This window comes from Nicotiana tomentosiformis, chromosome 12, assembly GCF_000390325.3.
Source record: "Nicotiana tomentosiformis chromosome 12, ASM39032v3, whole genome shotgun sequence".
NCBI lineage: Eukaryota > Viridiplantae > Streptophyta > Magnoliopsida > Solanales > Solanaceae > Nicotiana > Nicotiana tomentosiformis.
In genome coordinates, this window is record NC_090823.1 from 56,283,552 (window position 1) to 56,309,325 (window position 25,774).

General features: G+C 39.5%; 2 protein-coding genes across 3 annotated transcripts; one reads left to right on the top strand and one right to left on the bottom strand.

The window, feature by feature from the left end:
* Window positions 1–2,521: 2,521 nt before the first annotated feature.
* LOC138902677 (uncharacterized) lies at window positions 2,522–2,959 on the bottom strand. Its single transcript, XM_070190565.1, has one exon. It carries the CDS (start codon window positions 2,957–2,959, stop codon window positions 2,522–2,524), a length of 438 nt encoding a protein of 145 aa, XP_070046666.1.
* A 9,811-nt stretch (window positions 2,960–12,770) lies between these two features.
* On the top strand, window positions 12,771–15,480 carry LOC104104686 (ACT domain-containing protein ACR4-like). Of its 2 annotated transcripts, none has more exons than XM_009612828.4 (7): window positions 12,771–13,046; window positions 13,203–13,258; window positions 13,347–13,461; window positions 13,560–13,627; window positions 13,772–14,384; window positions 14,623–14,727; window positions 14,823–15,480. In XM_009612828.4, exons 3-7 carry the CDS (start codon window positions 13,441–13,443, stop codon window positions 15,165–15,167), a joined length of 1,152 nt encoding a protein of 383 aa, XP_009611123.1. In that variant the 5' UTR covers window positions 12,771–13,046; window positions 13,203–13,258; window positions 13,347–13,440; the 3' UTR covers window positions 15,168–15,480. The 2 variants fall into 2 exon arrangements, with proteins under 2 accessions (XP_009611123.1, XP_009611121.1); XM_009612826.4 differs by having other exon boundaries at window positions 12,772–13,046; window positions 13,213–13,258; window positions 13,788–14,384.
* The last annotated feature ends 10,294 nt before the right edge of the window (window positions 15,481–25,774 follow it).

Sequence of the window (25,774 nt, forward strand, 5' to 3'; positions counted from 1 at the left end):
TAGAAACTGGAATCTCTTCATAAGTCAATTTCTCATTAACCTCAATAGTCACGACCGGAACAATGAGTGTCGGGTCTCCAACTACTTTCTTCAGCATAGACACATGAAACATCGGGTGCACTAATGACATCTCAGGTGGTAGCTCAAGCTTGTACGCCACCTCACCAATCCTCTGAATGATTCTGTACGGTCCGACATACCTCGAATTCAATTTCCCTTTCTTACCAAATCACATTACACCTTTCATGGGGAAAACCTTTAAGAATACCCAATCATCTTATTTGAAATCTAAATCCCTACGACGAACATCGGAATAGGACTTCTGACCACTCTGAGCAGTCTTTAACCGCTCCTTAATGATTAACGTTTTCCATAGCCTGATGCACGAGGTCTGGCCGTATTAACTCTGCTTCCCCAATCTCGAACCACCCAATGGGAGATCTACATCTCCTTCCATATAAAGCCTGGTGCCATCTGAATGCTAGCATAAAAACTATTATTGTAGGCAAATTTTACGAGTGGCAAATTATCATCCCAGCTACCTTTGAAGTCTAGAACACACGCGCGCAACATATCCTCTAGCATCTGAATAGTCCGCTCTGCCTGCCCATCCTTCTGCGGGTGAAAGGTTGTACTGCGATTCACCTGAGTACCCAAACCTTGCTGAAAGTTCTTCCAAAAATTAGCCGTGAACTCTGCCCCCGATTAGAAATAATGAAAACTGGAGTGCCATGCAACCTGACTATTTCTTTGACATACAACTGAGCATATTGTTCCGCTGTATTGGTAGCCTTAACCGGCAATCACCCAAATCGAGTCAAATTTACGAGGAGTGCGAAGTTGTCCTACCACAAAGTCCATATTAATCATTTTCCACTTCCACATTGGAATTTCTATGTTCTGTGCCAACCCACCGGGCCTTTAGTGTTCGGCCTTTACTTGCTGACAATTTGGACCTCTCGCCACTAAGTCTGCTACATTTCTCTTCATATCATTCCACTAATAGACTTCCTTAAGATCATGATACATTTTTGTAGATCCCGGGTGCACAGAATACCTAGAAGTGTGCGCCTCGGTCATGATTCTCTCCCGGAGATCATCTACATTTGGAACACATAGACACCCTTGGTACCTTAGTGTACCATCACCCATGCAAAGAGAAAAGGCCATGGCCTTATGTTTATGAATCCCCTCTTTCAATTGTGCCAACAATGGATCGTTGTATTGCTTCTCCTTGACTTCCACAACAAGTGATGATTCAGCCCTATTTTGCACAATCACCCCTCCTTCACTAGAGTCCGCAAGACGAACTCAAAAACTAGCTAATCAGTGAACTTCCTTGGCCAATGGCCTTTGATATGCCTCCAAGTGTGCTAAACTACCCATAGATTTCCAGCTAAGAGCATCTGCCATAACATTAGCCTTCCCCGGATGATATAGAATATCAACATCGTAGTCCTCGAGTAACTCAAGCCATCTTCTTTGCCTCAGATTCATTTCCTTTTGCTTGAAAATATATTGAAGTCTCTTATGGTTTGTGAATATATCCACATGGACCCCATATAAATAATGAGGCTAAATTTTCAATGCAAATACCACCGCCGCAAGTTCTAAGTCATGTGTTGGATAGTTCTTTTCATGATTCTTGAGTTTCCTAGATGCATAAGCTATCAACTTGCCATGTTGCATTAATACACACCTTAAGTCCGATTCTCAAAGCATCACAATATACTACAAACCCATTTGTACCGTCTGATAGAGTCAATACTGGTGTCGTAGTCAATCTCTATTTCAACTCCTGGAAGCTCCTTTCACAAGCATCTGACCATTGGAATTTAACCGCCTTTTGCGTTAATTTAGTCAACAGAGAGGCAAGAGTAGAGAAGCCCTCCATAAATTTCCTGTAATATCCAGCTAAGCCCAAGAAACTGTGAATCTCTATTGGGGTAGTAGGTCTAGGCCAATTCTTCACAGCTTCAACCTTCTGAGGATCAACCTTAATTCCTTCACTAGAGACGACATGACCTAGGAATGTGACAGATTCAAGCCAAAATTCACACTTTGAAAACTTTGCATATAACTTGTGCTGATATAGGGTTTGCAGAACAACCATGAGATGATCAGCATGGTCCTCTCGACTTCGTGAATATACAAAAATATCGTCAATGAACACTATCACAAAGGAGTCAAGAAAAGGCTTAAAGACTCAATTCATAAGATCCATAAAAGCTGCTGGGGAATTTGTTAGCCCAAAAGACATCACCAAAAATTCAAAGTTCCCATATCAGGTTCTAAAAGCTATTTCCGGAACATCCTACTCCTTGATCTTCAATTGGTTATACCCGGATCGTAAATCAATTTTGGAGAATTACTTAGCACCTTGAAATTGGTCAAACAAGTCATCTATCCTTGGAAGTGGGTACTTATTCTTAATCGTGACCTTGTTGAGATGTCTATAGTCAATACACATTCACAGTGACCCATATTTCTTCCTTACAAAAAGGACCGGTGTGCCCCAAGGCTACACACTCGGCCGCATGAAGCCCTTTTCTAACAAGTCCTTCAGTTGCTCCTTTAGTGCCTTCAATTCTTCCGGTGCCATTCTGTAGGGTGGAATAGATATAGGATGCATGTATGGCACCACATCAATCACAAAATCAATCTCTCTGTTTGGTGGGATCCCATGGAGCTCTTCTGGAAAGACTCCCGAAAATCCATTCACAACAGGCACAGACTCAAGTGTAGGTGCCTCAGCGTTGGTGTCCGTTACCCGGACCAAATGGTAGATACACCCCTTGTTAATCATCTCTGTGTCCTTAAGGTAAGAAATAAACCTACCCTTCGGTACCACATCACCCCCCTTCCACTCAATAACTGGATCATTGGGAAATTCGAACCTAATAGTCCTGGTTCGGCAATCAAGCTTGGCAAAACATGAATAAAGCCAGTCCATTCCCATTATAACATCAAAAATCGACCATCAACAATTCAATGAGATCGTCCATGGTGTCTTGACCATGCAATGTGACAACACAATCCCTATAAACCCGCTTGGCCAAAATAGACTCACCAACCGGAGTAGATACAGAGAACGGCTCATGAAGTTGTTCCGGTTCTATCCCAAATTCCATAGTAACATAAGGAGTGACATATGACAAAGTGGAACCTAGATCAATAAGAGTATACACATCATGAGATTGGACAGTCAATATGCCTGTGACAACATCTAGAGAAGCCTCTGAATTCTAGCGACCCCTCACAATGTAGAAACGGCCGGATCCTCCCAAAATTTGTGCTCCACCCCTAGTTGCACCACGCCCTGCGGGTGTTAGAGTGCCTTGAGCTGGAAGAGGTGTTGCGGATGTAGTAGCTGCCGAACTGGCTGGTTGTGTCGTGCCCATGCTCGCACCCTAGCGGGATGAACGATAATCCCTCTGAATGTGACCCCTCAATCTGCACCCGTAGCATATGGGTAAGTCCATGTAGCATATTCCTAATTGCATCTTTCCACACCTAGGGCATGGGGGCCTTCGCTGCTGCTGGAATTGTCACCACCAAAACCGATGGGCCGCGACGGGCACCCGGTGCCTTGCCTAACCAAGCACCAATGTAACATATCTTTCTTATCATACCATCATGGGTAAATGGTCTAGAAGGGCCGTCATGAGATAACCAGAATAAAACATAAGGGAATACTAAATGTAGGACGATAGGACATGATATAGAAACTTATACATGTGACATACGGGCCTATAAGGCCGACATGATCATGTGTATACTCAAAACATAGGCCGACAAGGCCATACAAGTATCCATATACATGACGTCAGTCTACAAGCCTCTACGAGTACATAAATGTCATAAAGTTTGAGATATGGCCCCGCCATACCAATCAATACATGTCCAAATCATACTGACCAGATAGGCAACTCCGAAGCAAGTGGAGTGCACCAACACCTTCCGCTGAGCTGATAGCCTACTAGGAGGACTCTCAACTTGTGTATCGAGACCTGCGGGCATGAAACGCCATTGTCCCCAAGCATCCAGGCATAAGGGATGTCAGTACAAATAAAGTACCGAGTATGTAAGGCATGATAGTAGTATATAAAAGACATGAAAGAAACATGGAGTAAAGAATTCAACCTGTAATTCTGAATAGCTCTATGAATCATAAAAAATTTATAATGTCATGCATGTGCGTATAAATACCATACCATGTATAGGTATATGTGTACATAACGTCATCAAGCCTCTAAGGGCATCCCATCATATCATCTCAGCCACTGTGGGCGAAATCATCGACGTATACAGGCTGATCAGGTGGTGGTGCGTATATAACTTCTTAACCTTTATCCATACCCCATATACATATAATATATGCGTATATAACGTCATCTGGTCATGGGTCAATATACAAGTATAAATGGATGTGATGCATAATGAAGTAAGTCAATAAGATGTAAGGCCCCGTAAAATATTTCCTAAAAATCGGGGTTCGGACTTTTTGGATTGAACATTGCACTGGAGAGTTGAAGGAAAATATTTTGCAGAAATAGGCATTTTCGCGGCCCATTATGCGGCAACATAATCACTCTGTGGGCCGCAGAATGGCTGCGGAGTGAAGCAGCTACTTGGGTCATTTTTTATGTCAATTTCGCGGCCAGTTATGCGACCGCACAAACATTTCGCGGGCCGCACTTTTGTCGCACAATCAGCCTTAGGATTTTTGCGGAGGGAGGTTGTGCGGTACATTATGCGACCGCAGAACAGGTCTGCGGGCCGCATAACTACCGCAGACCCAGGCAGATTTTTTTTAATTTTTGGCACCAAATTGTGCGGCCGATATGCAGACCGCATATCTATTCTGCGATCGCATACCCTGTTTCGGAGCTTTATTTTTGGATTTTTATAACCCGACCCTACTTCGTTAAACACACGCAAAGGATCATTTTTGAGCAAAAATTCTGATGGTTTAGAGAGAAGGGAGAGTGTTTTAGAGAGAGAGGAAACCCTAGGCTAATTTTCTTCAATCTTTGCTCAAATCTTGGAAGATTAACAAGGATAACCCACAAGGTCTTCATCCTAAAGGTAAGATTCTATACCTAACCCTCAATTTTGAATTTTGTCTAGAATTGGGTAATTAGTAAGATAATATTTGGGCACGGGAGTTAGTTCATCTTGCATGCATGTGTTATCAAAGGGTGTAAGAAGGTTGTGAGCTAAAAAAGGTAGACAATGGGTTGGGGAATAATGGAATCTTTCACAAAAGGGCCTTAAAAACATTAATGCACACCTAGTGTTTGATAATGTACTCAAATGAGCTAGAATCATGACCATCTTCTTAATTTTGGTCCAACTTGTTATATTTCTAAAATAGATCGAAGTTGCTAAGAATTACGGAACATTTTAGAGTTTAAAGGAAGCTGAATTGAGGTATGTTGTCTAAACTTTCTCTCCTAGAATCGAATCCCACGGTGTTCATGTAATTGGTGTAAGTCCCAAATTGACCATAGTAGAATTGGCTATTCCGAATGTGCTTGTGTTGAAGGATATATGCTCAATATGTATTGTAAATACTTCATCATATCACCTTATCATTGAGGATGTGTTCAAAATATGGAATATGTGTTAAAAATATTAAGACTTCAAGTCAAGATCGAAATAAAGGTTGTTATGCCAAATTGTATGAAAAGCCTCTATGTGCCTAAGATTCTCAAATTGATCATATGTGAATTTAATGTCTTTAATGGTAAGCCTTATTGTTGTTGATAATGATAATGATGTTTGAATGTGGAAAAGGGAACTGGAATTATGAAATACGGCCAAGTGCCAAGAATGACTTTATAATTATGGTCACTAGTACCAATGAATTGAAAGGATATGAAAGAAGTATGATGTGAGATGATTGACTAAAAAAGGTAATGTCTCGGGTGAGACGGCCTAGCTGATCGGGCCGTGACGGACGCCATGCCGCACATATGGTGGTGATTGTGCTGGAAATTGTAATGAAATTGTGGTTATGGTTGATGTCTCAAATGAGATGACGTAGCCGATTGGGTCGTGATCGGACTCCGTATAAGAGTACGGTGGTATTGTGAATTATGGTATATCGGCACTAAAGATCACCCAACCTAATGCATGGAAATTGACTAGAAAACTTATGTGATCCTTAACTTGATGTTTTAGTATTATTTGAAGCTCCTATTGAATTCTTGACGGTTCCCCCTTGTATTATTATTCATTCTATTGAGATGGTGTTTAGTTTTACATACGAGTACTATTTCACATGTACTCACGTCCTTGTTGCCGGGGGCGCTGCATCTTTTAATAGATGCAGGTGGTTCTACAGCAGGCGGCATTGATCAGTGATATCGGTACACTCTCTTCCCAGCAGACTTGGTGAGCCCCACTTCACTTCGGAGTCATGTATCTTTTGTTCCTTGTGTATTGTGTTTGAGATATAGCCTGGGCCTTGTTGCCGGCATTATCATAATACTCTTTTGTATCTATTAGAGGCTCTGTAGTGGATTGTATATGGGTGTTGGGGAAGTCAAACTAGTTATGTTGTGTTTGAATTACTTGTTCCACTTTAGACCATGAAAATGTGTGTGAAATTTGAGACTTTAAAATGAAATAACAAATGGTAAGAATTTGTATTGCAAACCTGATCACTTTATTGTTTGATTATCGAAAATATATATTCTCTTTATTTATGGATGAGTTTGGGTAGAAGGAAATTTAACAGGCTTGCTCGGCCGGGTTCACTCGATTGAGCGCCGGTCGTGCTCCTCGAGTTTTGGGCCATGAACTAAGATCTCTCGGAATGTCATGAGACCCACAAACAGACGATATGATAGTAGGACATATGGGGAATCCAGAACATAGGCAACCCTAGTACCTCTAAGAATAGATTCATTTATGAAAGTTGTGTGCTTGCTCGTTTTGTTTGTATCATATGGATCATGCCAAAAGGAAATAAGGGATAGCCTTAACATACCTTAACTCTATTGAGTCCTTTATACCTTCCATGCAATTCTTCAAACAACTTAACTCAATCTACCATAGCATAAGGAGATTCAAAATCAGTGTTGAGTAAAGGTTAAGTCCGCAACTTAAACTAGTAGCTCATTTATGTAAATTTGGGTAGCATCTCCCCTGTAACAAGAGCCTCCTCCAATACCATATACCAACAACAATGAACATAGAAATCCAGCAATACATAATTATCAATAACAAAATACCATATAACAACAAGTCACAACTACTTCACGACGAGCTACAAGCCCAATTGGAATCTGTATGCCCCATATCACCCCTTATAGACTTGTTACTTTAACTTACTAGTATCATTAACAAGATAATGAAGTCATTAATCAATTATTCCAACCTTATACCATATATTTATAACAAAGAAAGCAATCCACAACTCCAACTATCCTCAATTAGCAACTTTATTCACTAGTTCATGTCTAGTCCATCCATTTAACTTAATCAATATCAAGATAACCTTAAGCACATGAAAGAAAACAATATAATTACCTACTATATTGGATTCAAGTTGAGGTCCATGTTATATATAGCTTACAACAGCCAAACACACCCCAATCACTCCATACCCAAAACGACAACTATAGTAGCGTCAAACACCACAAAAATATGACAAAGAACAACTAATTCACCATTTAGCCATTATGTTCTGTTTCTCAACACCATTTATTCTCCAAACCTCCATCAAACAGTAGCAAAATAGATAGCCCAAAAGCAAAACGAAACAGCCCACAAAACAGTCCACTACAAATCAAATAACTCGAACTCACGACTTCCGATCACCATCCCGTGAGTTCTAACTATTAGGAAACGGATTTATCAACCTTTATTGATATTTAAAAGCTTAAATACAGAAAGTAGAAATATTATTAACTATTAAATACATTCCAAAACTCAAACTACAAAGAAAAAGGGAGGTGATGTAGCGATACTTATGTCGTAGGGATCATTTTAATGTTATCGCTTCTTGATTTCATGCCGGGGATGATAATCTTGTTTGAAGCCCTTGTAGAGAGCTTAAGGGTAAGGTTAGGGGTGTTATTTGGTGGTGCTCTCTGGAAAAATGGAGAGAGATACGAGATAAGGGATGTAAATATCCTGTTTTTTAATAGTAAAAAAGGTGCTACTTGGCACCCTCGCATTTACTCTTCTTCAGATGCTTATATCTTTTTATCCAGACATTGTATGAATGAACGGTAAAAAGTGCTGGAAACTACATTCCAGGACCTTCAATTTGGTATATAATATGTCCCAAAAATACCCCATATAAGACACGAAATTCATTGATAAAAAAGCTCCATTACAAGGCAAATCCTTAGTCGGTTTTTCCAAAACATTAATCTGATTTTTCCCAAACTCTATATTTCATATCCAAACATCATATATAATCATATCATGACTTTAAAATAATTTAAATCATGACTAACAAGTCTCATATTCATCTCAACTTACTTAAGATTTCGGTAAACCTTTCTTATCCTTATAGAAAGATTTTGTCTTTTTTGAGCTTACATTAGATAATCCTATAATGATAGTGACATCTGAAGTACACGGTGTAACAACATGTCCCCTTAGAAACATTTGTCCCCGAATGATAACTCATAAAGGCTTGCAAAAATGGGACGTAACATCATTAAATCACTTTATATACTTTCAAAAAGGATCTCATTTTTAAGATTACATCAATTGACTTACGACGTACTTTCACGTACAAAAACATGAGGTGTAACAAGAATCTACCACCATGCCGACCTTGCTGGTAGGATCCCCTATTGCCCTGACTGGGCCAAAAATGGCTCAACTGCTGCTGATTAGGCCCTGATGGCAGTGCACTAACCGAAGACTCAGCAGAGGACTGAGATGGCCCTGATGACCTTCCCCTAAATGCTGACCTGCCGCCACTAGAAGAACCACCAAAGTTGCCCGCAAGCCGGGCCTTATTACTACCCTCTCGCTCCATTCTGTTCCTCAATTTGCGGGTCTCTATGGCTTGAGCGAATTCTACCATCTTCCCATAGATGAAATCAGAATTCAGGGCATCTATAGCGGCCTCATTAATTACCAAGGGGCTAAGTCCCTGTACAAACCGGAGCACTCTAGCCTCTATAGTGGGCAACATGTAAATAACATACTTGGATAGGTGCGCGAATCTCAAATGGTACTCCCACACACTCAGGCTACCTTGTCTCAGGCTCTCAAACTCAGCGGCATAGGCTGCCTTAGTCTCGGCAGGCAAGAAATGATTAATGAAGGCATCGGCAAACTCACCCCACCTCGCCAGAGGGCTCCCCTCCTCACGGGACTCCTCCCATAGCTCAAACCAAGAATATGCCACCTCTTTCAGGTGGTAGGAGGCTAACTCCACTGCCTCTGTCTCAGTAACACTCATAACTCGGAGAGTCTTGTGCATCTCATCAATAAAGTCCTGGGGTCCTCATCTAGGTTAGTACCCGTGAATACTGGAGGATCCAACTGGAGAAACCTGTTCAACCTGGAACTAGCAGAATCCCCTGGCTGACTAGAAGAAGTGGGTGTAACATTTGATCTCTGGGCCTGGGAAGCCACTATTTGAGCCAACATCTGTATGGCTCCCCCAAGATCCCCATTAGAAAAATTGGAATCGGAAGCTGGAGCTGGAGGTGGAACTTGTATATCAGTTGGAGGGACCGTTGCACCCTCAGTAGGTTTAGCGACAGGTGCGGTCTGATCAGTTGTAGTAGAATCAGGCAGTGTAGTAACTGGAGGAATATTCTCACTCTTTGGGTGCTCACCCGCATCATTAAATATAGAATCAACTGCCACTCCTGAGGTGACATTGGCTCTTTGGCCGGTTCTTGCATTTTTCTTAGGCGCCATATACTTAAAGTTAGAGCACAGTACGAGTTAAAGGAGGAACAATCTTACAATCAGCTTTATTGCACGATCGAGAACTGGAAAGAAGGGTATTATTCCTAAATGCTCAAGTAGCATCCTAATTATAGATGTGGTCGACAACACACTGATAAGAAGGACTCTACTAGATACGGCTCCGAGACATCTTAGAATAGTTTAAAACCTTAGGCTGTGATACCAAGTTTGTCAAGCCCTGAACTCAGGGAGCGCGACCGGCGCTCAACCGAGTGAACCCGACCGAGCAAACCTATTAGATTTTCTTCTACCCAAACTCATCCATGAATAAAGAGAATACATATTTTCGTTAATTAGACAATAAGGCGATCATGTATGCAATACCAATTTCTTACCATTAGTTACATCATTTTAGAGTCGCAGATTTCACGCACATGTTCATGATCTAAAGTGGAACAAGTAATTCAAACACAACATAACATTGTTAGACTTTCCCAACACCAATATGCACAACCCATACTTTGGGTATATTCTCAAATGATAACATAACATGATAAAAGCATTTTGTGATACATATTGAACATATATCTTTTAACACAAACTTATTCGGAATAGCCATTTTCATAATAAACAATTCGGGACTTACATAAATCACATGAATATTGTGGGATTCAATTATGGGAGAGGAGTTTAGCCAACATACCTCAGTGGAAATTCCTTAAACTCTAAAATATTCTGAAATTCTTAGCAACTTCAATCTATTTTAGAAATATAACAAATTGAACCAAAATTAGGAGGATGATCATGGTTCTAGCTCATTTGAGCATTTTATCAAACACTAGGTGTGTATTAAGGTTTCAAGGTCCTCCTATGGTGGTTTCCATCATCCCAAACCCATTATCTACCATTCTTATCTTAACAATCTTCTTACACCCTTTGATAATACATGCATTCAAGATGGACAACTCCCATGCCCAAAAATTATCTTACTAATTACCCAATTCTAGATAAAATTAGATTGAGGGTTAGGGTATAGAATTTTACCTTTAGGATGAAAACCTTGTGAGTTTTTCCTTGTTAATCTTTCAAGATTTGAGCAAGAATTGATGAATAAATTGTTGAGAAAATCTTTCCCACTCCAGGGCACTCTCTCACTCTAAAAATATCAGGTTTTAGCTCAAGAAATGGTCCATTGCGTTTATTTAACGAAGTAGGGCCGGGTTATAAAAATCCAAAAATAAAGTTCTGGAACAGGATCCGCGGTCGCATATGCGATCACATAATGGATATGCGGTCCGTATATCGGCCGCACAATTTGGTGCCCAAAACTGTTGCAGTCTGCTTGGGTCTGCGGTAGTTATGCGGCCCGCAAACCTATTTTGCGGTCGAATAATGCACCGCAGACTTTTCTCCAAGTTGTCCAGCCTCTGATTCACTCTGTGGCTATTATGCGGTTCGCAGAGTGATTCTGTGACCGCATAGTGGGCCTCAGAAATGACTTTTTCTTACAAAAATTTTCCATTACTCCCTAGTGCATTGTTCAACCCAAAAAGTTCGAGCCGTGGCTCGCAAGTTCGCAGCGAAGAATTTCTAAAATTCTCAAACACGTGATTCTAGTTCGATACCACAAAAACTTAAATTCCTTTACTAAATTTTTACGGGGCCTTACAGAACGGGGGAGGGGTGACATGAGTTGGTTGGTCGGGGATGAAAGGAAGGGGTTGGACGAGGCGAGGAAAGGGTGGCCGAAGGTGGGAGGAGGTGGGCATAGGCATGGGGTTTGAATGTGGGCAAGGGGTGTCAGGGTGGAGGTGGGTCGTGGTGAGGTTCGGGTGCAAGGTGGTAGGTCGGGATATGGGGGCCTAGGGTGGCTAGGGTGTGGATTGGGGTGGCACTGGGAGTGGGAAAGGTTGAAAGAGAATTTTGAAATCTATTTTCCTACTCTTGGTAGGAAGGTCATTTTCCTCAAATTGAAGAAAAATGAGCGTAGTAGGAAAATATTTTTCGTAATATTTAAGCCAACCAAACATGAAAAAGTTGAAAAATATTTTCTAGAAAGTGTATTTTTTCATAACAAACACACCCTTTATTTTATATAAAAAGAATTCTTAAATTATCAGGTCATCTAATAATAACAAGTAGCAAATATTTATAAAATGTGCGGTTAGTAACCTAAAAAATATGACAGATTACATACTATAATAAGTTAAAATACCGTGACAGTCTGTATATATAAATTAAAACATTTGCCGTATTATTCTCTATATATCAACTAAAGCCAGAATCATCAACTTTAATTATCTTCACAAATCTGAATCTTCTTCTAGATTGCCAACCCAAATAAATGATGACATCAATTATCTTGGCTAGGATCACTACCTATGGAAGACTTTGCATTGGATTCTTAGTTCATAATGAAATAGTAGCAAACATGTGGTGAAAAGTTTTATTCACATCCAACATATAGATGAAATATATATATATATATATATATATATATAGTAATCTAGTAAGTCCAGCTTCCTTTTTCTTTCTTTTTTTAAATCCTGCCAATCATCCATCCCACAATCTGGGTTGCACCATATATAAGATCCTCTTATAATTAAAGATTAAACAATGAAATCTAACCTTGAGATTTGGGTATTAAATATTTTGCCCAAAAAAAAAAAGATCCTTTAGAGTTTTGCAACCTAATTAATTTTTTTACTCAATTTGTTTGTCTAGAAGGAAGAATATGATAGGAGGTTGTTTGGGAGTGGGGGGTCCAGATGACAAGGTGAAGAGCAACGTGTGTAATAGTCCTGACAATAGCCTTAGCAAGTGACAATGTCAATTTTTGTCATATGTTGTAATGTCCCTCCAAAAACCTCTTGATACAGCTCAAGAGCCATTCACCTATTTTAACCAACTCACCGCAAGAAAACAGACCCCTTTATTTTCTTCCAAACAAGAAAACAGCTAAGCTCTCTGCACTAGTAATAATACAAACACTTTTGAGACTATACTCAAAACAGTACAGAGCATATTTTCCTCTGTGTCTGCCTCATTTCCAGCTCTGTTTCTCTATTGAATTCAATAATGGATTACTGGTCTTCTTCTCTCACTGTCGATGATGAATTCGAGAAGCTTGTACTTAGAATGAACCCACCAAGGTACTTTGTTTTGGAACATTTCTTTTCTTTTTCTCCAAATGGGATTGGCCTTGTTTCTTTAAAAATTGCAACTTTTGTCCAAATGGGATTATATTTTATAAATTGGTAATTATGCATCTATGTGCTGATTTAATCATAAATTCTAATGGTGATAAGTTTACTGTAGGGTTACTGTTGATAATACATCTGATAAGAAAACAACTCTGATCAAGGTATGGAATGTTGTTGATACTGTTGTTTCTTCTAGTTTGTAAGAATCTTGATTGGCAATTAATATGTTATATGGATTGGAATTTGCAGGTTGATAGTGCAAATAAGAGAGGAAGCTTATTGGAAGTGGTTCAGGTTCTTACTGACTTGAACCTCATAATCAGGAGAGCTTATATATCTTCTGATGGGGAATGGTTTATGGATGGTCAGTTTCTTAATTCTTCTGTAAGTTAATTAGGGAGAAGTCTTGTTGCTTTTTATTAATTGCTACTATTTCTTTTGTTTTTGTATTCTTGATTGCAGTATTTCATGTTACTGATGAGTATGGAAATAAGCTCTCTGAAGATAATGTTGCCGAACGCATTCAGCAGGTATATCAAGAAATTAATACGCCTGTGGTTATTTTTCTCTCCTAAAGCATAAATGCTGAAAAATTGATCACTTTTATCAAATGCCATATTCATTCATTGAAATTATTGCTATATTCTGTAACTAAGTATCACTAGATAGTGAAGATATTTTGTGTTGCAGTCACTAGGACCGAGGGGTTGCAGCTTCCGGTCTTTGGCAAGATCCGTGGGTGTTCAATCTGCAGCAGAGCAGACAACCATAGAATTGACTGGTCGAGACCGCCCAGGATTACTCTCGGAGATCTTTGCTGTGCTCACTGACCACAGATGTAATGTAATAGCAGCAGAAGTCTGGACTCATAATTCAAGAATGGCATCAGTTGTGTACATAAGTGATGAAGAAAATGGATTGGCAATAGATGATACTGATCGGCTTGCTAAAATCAGGCAATTGCTGTTGTACGTTTTAAAAGGAGACAGAGACAGGCCAAGTGCCAACACTGCAGTTTCAGTTGATTCCACTCATAAAGAGAGGAGACTACATCAAATGATGTACGCTGATCGTGATTATGATAAGGATGATACAAATTGCATATCAAGTGACCGAACCAAGCCCCTAGTGACTGTAGAGAATTGTACAGACAAAGGCTATACTGTGGTGAATTTAAGAGGTCCAGACCGCCCTAAGCTGATCTTTGATACAGTGTGCACGCTAACAGATATGCAGTATGTGGTATATCATGGTACCATCATTGCTGAAGGACGGGAGGCTTATCAGGTAATCTTCTAAATAACTTGAACAGCTCATAATTAAAATAATATTTCATTGCCTTTAGTGTAAATGAGCAATGAGAACTTGCTTTTCATGAACTGCACTCTCAAGTTACACAAGTGGAGTTTTGTGGAGAAGAAACTATGGCTCAGAAATGCGATCAACTGTCGACAAGTGGTCTAAAGCTATGGACCAAGAATGAGTTTGACAACTTGTAGTTATTTCCTCTTGTTCTTTTGTTTAGGAATATTACATTAGGCATATGGATGGCTGCCCAATTAGTTCTGAAGCAGAGAGACAACGTGTGATACAATGCTTGGAGGCAGCTATCAAGAGGCGAACTTCTAATGTACATACAACCTTAAAAGAGTTTGAATTCACATTGAGTAGTCATCAGTTTCCCCACTTACTAAAACTAACATTTTGGATGTTAATATCATGCAGGGAATAAGACTGGAACTATGTGGTGATGACAGAATTGGGTTTCTATCAGATGTAACTCGTATATTTAGGGAGAATGGTCTTTCTGTTTCGAGGGCTGAGGTTACTACAAGGGGCTCACAAGCTGTTAATGTTTTCTATGTTACTGATGCATCAGGAAGTCAAGTTAAAAGTGAAACCATTGAAGCAGTCCGTAAAGAAATAGGTCAGACTGTTCTTCGTGTCAAGGACGACGTCTACTCTGATTCACCACCACAGCAAACTGCTAGATTCTCTTTGGGACATATATTCAGATCAAGCTCAGAGAAATTTCTCTTCAACTTGGGACTAATAAAGTCATGTTCTTGAGCCAGCAGTTTAATAACACCTAGTTCAGGGCCATGCCTAATGCCTGTGTTGTATATGTTAAAGGATAGATGTGTCTCTAACATCAGGCTTCGAGCAAACCAAAGCCATAGTTAGTCAACCCTTTGTTGAGGTTAGTAGTCTCAGGCCACAAGTCCATGCTTCAAATCTGTAAAGTTTAATTCAATGTTTAAGCAACTGTAAATTATGAGTACATTCTTTTTTCCTTTTTGTTGGGGTGGGGGAGTATTGTACAACAACACCAACAACAATTAAGTCTTGAATTCTTACTATCTATGCCGCTCCATTTAAGCTCGATACAGTCCAAAATTTCGTGAGCATTTTATTGTAGCTATGTGCAATTTTTCCCTCCTAGAACAGAAATCCACTTTGTAGCAAGTTGGCAACTTCAAGCTCAGATCTATCCAGAGAAATTAAAAGGGGGGAAATCATGGGGTCAAAAGGAGAATCTTTGTTTTGCGGCTATGAAATGTTTGAATTGTCAAAGAAAATTCTTCTCCATAAAGATGCAGTATAATAGGATGAGAGGGACATGAAAGGCTGAGTCAGCTTCATTAGATTCAATCTAGTGTATATGATTTGTAATTGTTCATACACAATTCAGTATGGTCCACAAAATGAAACATGATCCCCCACGGTGAAGCTAGCTAGTTCATTGTCATACATGGTTACAGTAGCAGACCACAACAGAGGAATAATCATATGAATTTTTTTCTAACAACATGGAGTATATAATTGTGGAGTACCTTATTAAATAGGAAAAGCTATGATAGAAGATTAGTACTCATGATAAACGTTTATTCAGCATGTTGCTTGTCTGAATTTATTTTTCAAGACATACTTAAACACCTTATTAACTTGTTTCACGGATAATCAATGCTTTTTCTTCTATATATGCGATCGAGTTAGAGTAGCAGACCCCACACACATCAAAAAAAGAAAAGAAAAGAAAAGAAAAGAACGAAACAATGACCAAAAAAGATTAGGATTCAGAACTTGGATAATTAACTGACTTTTGAACGAAAAGTAACAAATAAATTAGGAGATAGAAAATTTTCAAGTAGTAGTGGAGAAAGACTCTAGAAAATCATTAAAAGCAATCATTGAGCCAGTTAAATATCATTATTTTAAGGAAATAGTTTCAGACAACAAAATTGACTTATCAAATCAGAGTGGAGAAGACGAGAATGAGACGTTAGAAGTAGAATTTTACATAATTAACGTGGATATTTTGGTTCGGACTTAAAGGGGATAAGTTTCACCAGAAATGTCCCTTCTTCTATTATACAAACTCAATATACATGTAATATATCTTTGTACCAAGAATTTAACATGGATGTACTATTCTACTTTTTCTTCTTCTTCTTCTTCTTCTTTTCTATTCCTTCTCATACACGCACACGCACGCACACTGATGGTAGGCTATAATTACGTATTTTAGTCACTTATTATACTCTAATTTGCTACACTTTAATTGAGTTTGAGCTTTAATCGCTAGAGTTTTGCACTAATTGCGTGTTTTATGCCTTGTAGGAGTGATTCTGAGCTATGAACATGTTATGGAACGAATTCGAGATATTTGGAGCTTTGAAGTCTGAGTAAAAGCCCAAGGGATTAAGCCGAGATCGCGTTTGAGGGTCGAGGATCAATTCTAGATGTCAAAATTCAAGGAAGAAGCAACTGCTAAAGAAATGCACTAGTGTGAGGCACTGTGCGATGTACAATACGACGCATTAGTTTAATTTTATGTCAGAAATTTCCAAAGTTCAGAGGCTGAATTTTTTTTTGGTCAAACAGGAAAAAGCACTAGTGCGACGCACGGGGCGACGCACAGTGCGACGCATGAAAAGCAATAAGTTTGCAAGTTTTCATATTTCGGCTAGGAAAGGGAGATTTTATCTTGGCCCAACCCTACATGGTATAAATACATGTAAAAACGTTATTTTGAGGACTTTTAACATATCTTAGACCTAAGAAGACTATTTTGGAAAGAGAGAAGACGTTGGGAACATTCTTTGGAGGAGAAAATCATCGAGTTCTTCGTTCATTCATCTTTTCTATGTAATTTATTTATGCGAAATACTTGGAAAGTTGTTACTATGAACATGAGTGGCTAAGCACTATAGTTTCTAGGGTTGTGGGTGACATGATTACTAACGTTTATTAAGTACATCTTCGTTGATTCGAATTATCAACTTGTGGTTGTTTCTTTAATTCTTGTTTTAACTTGTGAATTGTTGTAGCTACCAATTCATCATACTATCTATGCTATGATTGGGAAAGCTGTGTTTAGATTAGAGTAGAATTAAAGAGAGCTTGTTTCTGAACCCGTGGCTCGGGGAAAGATTTCGCGGTTAGGATAGGAATATACCTAACGGTCTTGCTTAGTTAAATACCGTATTATATTCGTTCATGATAGATTCAATACCATAGGAATATATGATTGATATATTGTGGAGAGGCGAGTAGTATTGTGGGAGCATGCTATTCATATAAACGATTCGGTTAATTAGCAACCATAAATAATTCGGATTAACAAGTGTAATTATTGAACTTAATAGGATTAATAAACCAACCACAACCCAGGAATTTTCATCTCCTCTGAATTAAAATCTCATCATACACATTTGCACTCTTGATAAATTAGTTGTTACTTATTTAATTTCCAAAATAGTAGATTAATAGAAAAACATCACTCTTGATTATCTTGGACAATTAACTGATTTTAGTTTGCTTAGTTAACGAATGATCTAAGTGTCTGTGGGTTCGACATCTGACTTTCGAGTCACTTTATTACTTGACGGCCATGTATACTTGCGTGTATTTGGGGAACCAATAAGTTTTTGGTGCCGTTGCCGAGGACTTAGTTATTAATTATTTATTTAAGTTAAGCTTTTATTCGTTATTTGTTCAAGTTTTAATTTTTAGTTTGCTTTATTTGTGATAACGCAGGCTCTTCTCTTGAATGCGGAGGAGTAGAAGCGCAAACAATCTACTTCCTCTTGATCCTTAATCTAACGAACACTTCACAGAGTGAGGAGGGAAGTCGAAACTAGAACTATAATTGAAAGAGAGTTGGACATCGTAGTTCAACCACAACCAATAGAGATGGCAGATAATGAATAGCGTCCGGTGATAGAAGCTGCAAGGCCCAATCTGGCTAATATGACACAGGCGATTGTGAAGCCTGATATAACAGGTCACTTTAAACTCAAACAGTACATGGTATAGCTGATTTAATCCAAAAGGCAATATGTGGGTCTATCTCATGAAGACCCGCAGAGGCACATTCAGAACTTCCTAAAAATTATGGACACTTACAATTATCCGAACGTTTCCAAGGACTATGTCAGGCTGCCACTGCTTCCCTTTTCACTACTGGGGGGAGCTAAGGAATGGTTGCAAAAGGATCCCACGAACTCAATCCACAATTGGGATGATCTTGCAAGGAAATTCTTAATCAAGTTTTTTCCCACTAAGAAGACAAAGTCGCTGAGGAGCCAGATTTTTGGGTTTCAACAACGAGGTAGCGAGACTCTTCGACAAGCTTGGGAAAGATACAAGAAGCTACTCAGAGACTACCCACATCATTGTCAGACTGATAAAGTGTTGGGTCACACTTTCATTGATGGGTTGGACTAGGCATCAAAGATGAATCTTGACTCAGCATGTGGGGGTAGTTGCATGGCAAGACCGTATAGTGAGATCCAAATCCTGCTAAACAATTTCATTGCTAATGATAATAATTGGCAAGGAGATGGGGAACCACGAAGAGCACTTAAACAAAAGGCAGCATGTGTGATCGAGCTTGATGATTTCTCAGCCATGAAGGCAGATATAGCGTGATTAGCAAATCAGATGAATAAAATGACAATGCACCAAGCACAATAGATGCAGCATGTGCAACAGATATCTACTTGCTACGAGTTATGTGTTGAAGGTCACACAAGTGACATATGCCCCGTGAATCCTGAATCCATCTACTATGTGGGGCAACAAGCTAGAGGGCCGATGAATCAAAATGCTCAATATGGTAACACATACAATCCGAACTGGAGGAATCACCCTAACTTCTCTTGAGGTGGCAATCAGAATATCAGGACACAAGCTAATTATAATCAACCACCTAAACCCTTACAGTAAGCAGAAGAGAGTTTGACTGACATGATGAAAAAGCTCTTGCTAGACAATCAGAAAGTTATGGCTGAGAATTAGCAATTGCGCACAGAGTTCAGAAATCTAGAGAGGCAGTTTGGGAAAATGGATAACAATCAGAATATTAGACCTGTTGGATCTCTCCCAAGTGAAACAGTGAAAATTCCTCAATTAATACAGTGATGTTGGGAAATGGTAGAGAGTTGGCAGAAGTGCCTAAGAAGAAAAAGGAGCAGTCTGGGCTCGAAGAAGAAAGAGTGCCAAAACCTGTAGAGGTAGATAAGAGAAACAAAATAGAGTCTGAGCAAATATCAGAGAGGGGTTCCACCCCTTTTCCTCAAAGATTGAAAAGAATAATGATGACCACATGTTTCACAAATTTCTATTTATGCTGAAGTAGATACACTTGAACATCCCTTTGGTGGACATGCTCCGTAAAGTCCCAAAATATGCAAAATATATTAAGGTTATAGTGGCAAATTAAAGGAGGTTAACTGAGTTTGAGACCGTCGCACTTACTGAGGAGTGCACTTCCAGGATTCAACATAAGCTTCTATAAAAGCTTAAGGATTCGGGTAGTTTTACTATCCCTATGAGGATTGGTGAAATTGATGTGGGTAGAGCCTTGTGTGATTTGGTTGCAAGTATCAATCTGATGTCATTGTCAGTGTTCAAACAATTGGGCTTAGGAGCTCTGACACCCACCACGGTAATGCTACAGTTAGCTGATAGATCTTATGTTTATCCTGAGGGGGTAATGGAGGATGTCTTGCTGCAGATTGGGAAGTTTATTTTCCTTGAGGATTTTATCATCCTGGACTACGAGGCTGATGAGTTAGTTCCTATCATCTTGGGATGACCTCTCTTGGCCACTGGAGATGCAACTATCAAAGTCCGAGAAGGTAAGATGATCCTAAGGGTGGACAATGAAGAAGCAGTCTTCAATGTATATCGAGCCATTCAATTGCCTTGTCAGTACAAGGACCTGGAAATGATTTCTGTGGTGGAGATAAATGAACCAACCGTAGAGCCAAGTGCGTTTAAAGAAGATGCACTAGAAAAGGCATTGATGTTGTTCAATCACTTAGAACTTGAAGAGGAGGTTGAGAGAATGTTTCAAATTCTGGATGCATCTTGCGAATACATAAGAGAAAGATCCCAATTTGAGCCTCTAGATAGGCCAATCGGCCCGCCCCCTAAACCCTTAGTTGAGGAGGCCCCAAAACTGGAACTTAAACCCTTACCATTATCACGCCCCATCCTCGGGTAGCGCGACCGGCGCTCAACCTAGTGAACCCAACCGAGCAACCCTGTTAGATACTTTCTATCCAATAAACCCATGATCAAGAAAAGACGCGATTTCATTAATTATACAGTAGGAATCTCCTTCATACAATCCTAAATCATTTCATTAGCCATTGCGCCTTTAAGTCTCAAAATACACATTTCTTATAGTTCAAGTGAAACAAGTGATCAAACAGAACATAACTTGTTTAACATTCCCAACACCCATATACAACCCACATAGTGTCTACGGAGCCTCTAAAGATACAAAAGAGAGTAAAGATGGTGCCGGTAACAAGGCCACAACTATACCTCAAAAAGTGACCATAATATAAACAAAAGGTACAATACATGACCCCGGAATGAAATGGGGCTCACCGAGTCCGCTGAGAAGAGGATGCAACACTATCTGTGATCAGCAATGTCTGCTTTGTAACCACCTGCATCCATTCAAAGATGAAGCGCCCCCGACAAAAGGTACGTTAGTACCGTCGAATAACACTAGTATGTAAAGCTAACAACCAACTCAATAGAATGAATAATAATACAAGAGAAACAATCAAGAATTCAATAAGGGCTTCAAATAATAGTAAAACAACAAGTTAAGGATCATGCGAGTTTTCAAGACAATTTCCATATTATTAGGTTGGGTGATCTTTAACACCAATATTCCACAATTCACAATACCCCCGTATTATTACACGGAGTCCGATATCGGCCCGATCGGCTAGGCGATCTCATTTGAGACATTACCACAATTTCATTATAATTTTTGGCACAGTACCACCATGTGTGCGGCATGGCGTCTGATCATAACCCGATTGGCTAGGCCATCTCATTTGAGACATTACCACAATTTCATTCACAATACCACCGTGTTCTTACACGGAGTCCGATCTCGGCACGATCGGCTAGGCCATCTCATTTGAGACATTACCTTCTTCAGTCAATCATCTCACATTGAACTTCTTTCATATACTTTTAATTCATTGGCACTAGCGATTACGATTACAAGGTCATTCTTGGCACTTGACCGTATTTCATAGTTCCAGTTCCCTTTTCCACCTTCAAATATAATTATCAATTTCTTCATCAATAGGGCTTCTCATTCAAGACATTAATTCACATATGAGCAATTTGGGAAATCTCAGGCACATAGGGGCCTTTCATGCAATTTGGCAAAATAACCTTTATTTCAATCTTGACATGAAGTCTTAACATTCCTAACACATATTCCACATTTTGAACATATTCTCAAATGGCAAGAGAATATGATGAAGCATTTAGCATAAACATTGAACAAATATCCTTCAACACAATCAAATTAGGAAAAGCCAATTCAATAATGATCAAGGACATACTCCAATTACATGAACACCGTGGGATTCGATTCTAAGAAGAAGGGGGTTTAGCCAACATACCTCAATTGAGCCTCTTAAAACTCTAAGATGTTCCGGACTATTAGGAACTTCAATCTATTTTAGCAATATAACAAAATTGAACCAAAATTAGGAAGATGAACATGGTTTTAGCTCATTTGAGCATACTATCAAACACTAGGTGTGAATCAATGTTTTAAGGCTCTTTTGTGGAAGATTCTATCATTTTCCAACCCCCTCTCTACCATTATTAGCTCACAATCTTCCCACATACTACAAGGATACATGCATGCAAGGTAAGCACTGCCATCCCTATGAATTACTTCACTAATGGCCCATTCTAGTTACATTTTGAAATTAAGAGTTTGGGTGATAGAATCTTACCTCTTAGGAAGACCTAGGTGTTTCTCTTGATAATCTTCAAGATTTAAGTGAGAATTGAAGAAAAATTTGATGAAGATCACTTCTCCCTCTAGGACCCTCTATCTCACTCTAAAAATATCAGAAAATATGCCCAAAATGGTCTATGAGGTGTGTTTTAACGGAATAGGGTCGAGTTTAAAAACCCCAAAAATGAAGCTACGGAACGGGGACCGCATAATGGCCGTGAAAATGGGGGGGGCTAGAACTAGAATAGAATTGATCTGGTCTGCGGTCACTATGCGGCCCGCAGACTTGTTCTGCGGTCGCATAGTGCACCGCAGAACGGTACTGCGGTCGCATAATGCACCGCAGAATGGTTCTGCGGTCGCATAGTGCACCGCAGAACATCCCTCCGAAAAATCTCAAGGCGGGATATGCGACAAGAATGCGGTCCGCTAAATGGTTACGCGGTTGCATAATAGCCGCGAAATTGGGCATCAAAATGCCCCAAAAATCTGCCCCACTCTGCGACCAGTCTACGATCCGCATAGTGGTTCTGTGGCCGCAGAACGGGGCTCACCGAGTCCGCTGAGAAGTGGATGCAGCACTATCTGTGATCAGCATTATCTGATATGTAACCACCTGCATCTATTCAAAGATGCAGCGCCCCCGACAAAAGGTACATTAGTACCGTCGAATAGCACTAGTATGTAAAGCTAAGCACCAACTCAATAGAATGAATAATAATACAACAGGAGCAGTCAAGAATTCAATTAGGGCTTCAAATAATAGTAAAACAACAAGTTAAGGATCATGTGCGTTTTCAAGATAATTTCCATATTATTAGTTTGGGTGATCTTTAGCACCAATATTCAGCAATTCACAATACCCTCGTATTCTTACACGGAGTCCGATCTCGGCCCGATCAGCTAGGCCATCTCATTTGAGACATTACCACAATTTCATTATAATTTCCGGCACAGTAGCACCACGTGTACGGCATGGCGTCCGATCACTGCCCGATCGGTGAGGCCATCTCATTTGAGACATTACCATAATTTCATTCACAATACCACCGTATTCATACATAGAGTCTAATCTTAGCTCGATTGGCTAGGACATATCATTTGAGATATTAACTTCTTCAGTCAATCATCTCACATCGAACTTCTTTCATATACTTTTAATGTATTGGCACTAGTGATTACGATTATAAAGTCATTATTGGAACTTGGCCGTATTTCATAGTTCCAGTTCCCTTTTCCACCTTCAAATATCAATATCAATATCATCATCAATAGGGCTTCCCATTCAAGATATTAATTCATATATGAGCAATTTGGAAAATCTAAGCCACATAGGGGCCTTTCATACTATTTGGCAAAATAACCTTTATTTCAATCTTGACATGAAGTCTTAACATTCCTAATACATATTCCACATTTTGAACATATTCTCAAATGGAAAGATGATATGATGAAGCATTTAGCATAAACATTGAACAAACATCCTTCAACACAACCACATTAGGAAAAACCAATTCAATAATGATCAAGGACTTGTTCCAATTACATGAACACCATGGGATTCGATTCTAAGAAGAAGGGGGTTTAGCCAACATACCTCAATTGAGCCTCTTAAAACTCTATGATATTCCAGAATATTAGCAACTTCAATCTATTTTAGCAATATAACAAAATTGAACAAAAATTAGGAAGATGAACATGGTTTTAGCTCATTTGAGCATACTGTCAAACACTAGGTGTGCATCAATGATTTAAGGCACTTTTGTGGAAGGTTCCATCATTTTCCAACCCACTATCTACCATTATTAGCTCATAATCTTCCCACATACTACAAGGATACATTCATGCAAGGTAAGCACTCACATCCCTATGAATTACCTCACTAATGGCCCATTCTAGTTACATTTTGAAATTAAGAGTTATAGAATCTTACCTCTTAGAAAGAAGTCCTAGGTGCCTCTCTTGATAATCTTCAAGATTTAAGTGAGAATTAAAGAACAATTTGATGAAGATTAGTTCTCCCTCTAGGACCCTCTCTCTCACTCTAAAAATATCAAAACATATGCTCAAAATGGTCCATGGGGTGTGTTTTAACGGAATAGGGTCGGGTTTAAAAACCCAAAAAATAAAGCTCCGGAACGGGTTCTGCGATCGCATATGTGACCGCATAATGGTTATGCGGTCCACATAATTACTGCGAAAATAGGGGGCTAGAATTGGAAAAAAATTGATCTGGTCTGCGGTCACTATGCAGCCCGCAGACCTGTTCTACGGTCGTAGAATGCACCGAAGAACGTTTCTGCGATCGCATTGTGCACCGCAGAACTTTTCTCCGAAAAATCCCAAGACGGGATATGCGACAAGAATGCGGCCCGCGAAATGGTTATGCGGTCGCATAATGGCCGCGAAATTGGGCATCAAAATGCTCTAGAAATCTGCCCCACTTTGCGACCAGTCTGCGGTCCGCAGAGTTGTTCTACGGCCGCAGAAATTCATACTTCTGCCCAATATTTTTTTTCAACTCCCAGCGCACTGGTCAGTCCAAAAAGTCCGAACCGCGGCGAGCTAGCTCGCCGTGAAAAGTTTCTACTATTATTAACCTCTACGCCTACTTTGGCATCACAGAACCTGGGTTTTTAGGAAAAACAAATATTTTTATGGGGCCTTACAACCATTTCATCTTCATTATGCATAAAATAAGGGTGCTGAGGGAGCACAAGCATGCCATTGGTTGGACAATGTATGACATAAAGGGTATTAGCCCTTCATTCTACATGCATAAAATACTCATGGAGGAGGGACACAAGCCTGGTATGGAACATCAACGCCGCCTAAATCTAATCATGAAAGAGGTGGTAAGAAAAGAAGTGATTAAGTGGCTTGGCGCATGTATAGTATTTACCATCTCAATAGTAAGTGGGTAAGCCATGTTCAATGTGTACCTAAAAAGGGTGGTATGACTGTTGTAGTGAATGAACAAAATGAATTAATCCCAAGTAGGACTGTGACTGGTTGGCGAATATGTATAGATTATATGAAGTTGAATAATGCAACACGAAAAGATCACTTCCCTCTCCCCTTCATTGATCAAATGCTTGACAGGTTAGCCGGACAGGAATACTGTTGTTTCCTTGACGGCTTTTCGGGGTATAATCAGATTTCCATTTCCCTAGAAGACCAAGAAAAGACCACTTTTACATGCCATTATGGCACTTATGCATTTAAGAAAATGCCATTCGGGTTGTGTAATGCACCTGCGACTTTTCAAAGGTGTATGATGGCTAGTTTCACCGATATAGTGGAACGGTTTGTGGAGGACTTTATGGATGATTTTTCTGTGTTTGGTTCTTCTTTTGATGAATGCTTGACCAATTTTGCTAAA

What these genes read in the sequence shown, in the direction of transcription:
- LOC138902677 (XM_070190565.1), bottom strand. Translation starts at nt 2,959, where the DNA reads ATGGGAATGGACTGGCTTTATTCATGTTTTGCCAAGCTTGATTGCCGA.
- LOC104104686 (XM_009612826.4), top strand. Translation starts at nt 12,973, where the DNA reads ATGGATTACTGGTCTTCTTCTCTCACTGTCGATGATGAATTCGAGAAG. An exon ending in AGAAAACAACTCTGATCAAG is followed by an intron (nt 13,259 to 13,346) that starts GTATGGAATGTT and finishes TGGAATTTGCAG; the next exon opens with GTTGATAGTGCAAATAAGAG. An exon ending in TGGGGAATGGTTTATGGATG is followed by an intron (nt 13,462 to 13,559) that starts GTCAGTTTCTTA and finishes TCTTGATTGCAG; the next exon opens with TATTTCATGTTACTGATGAG.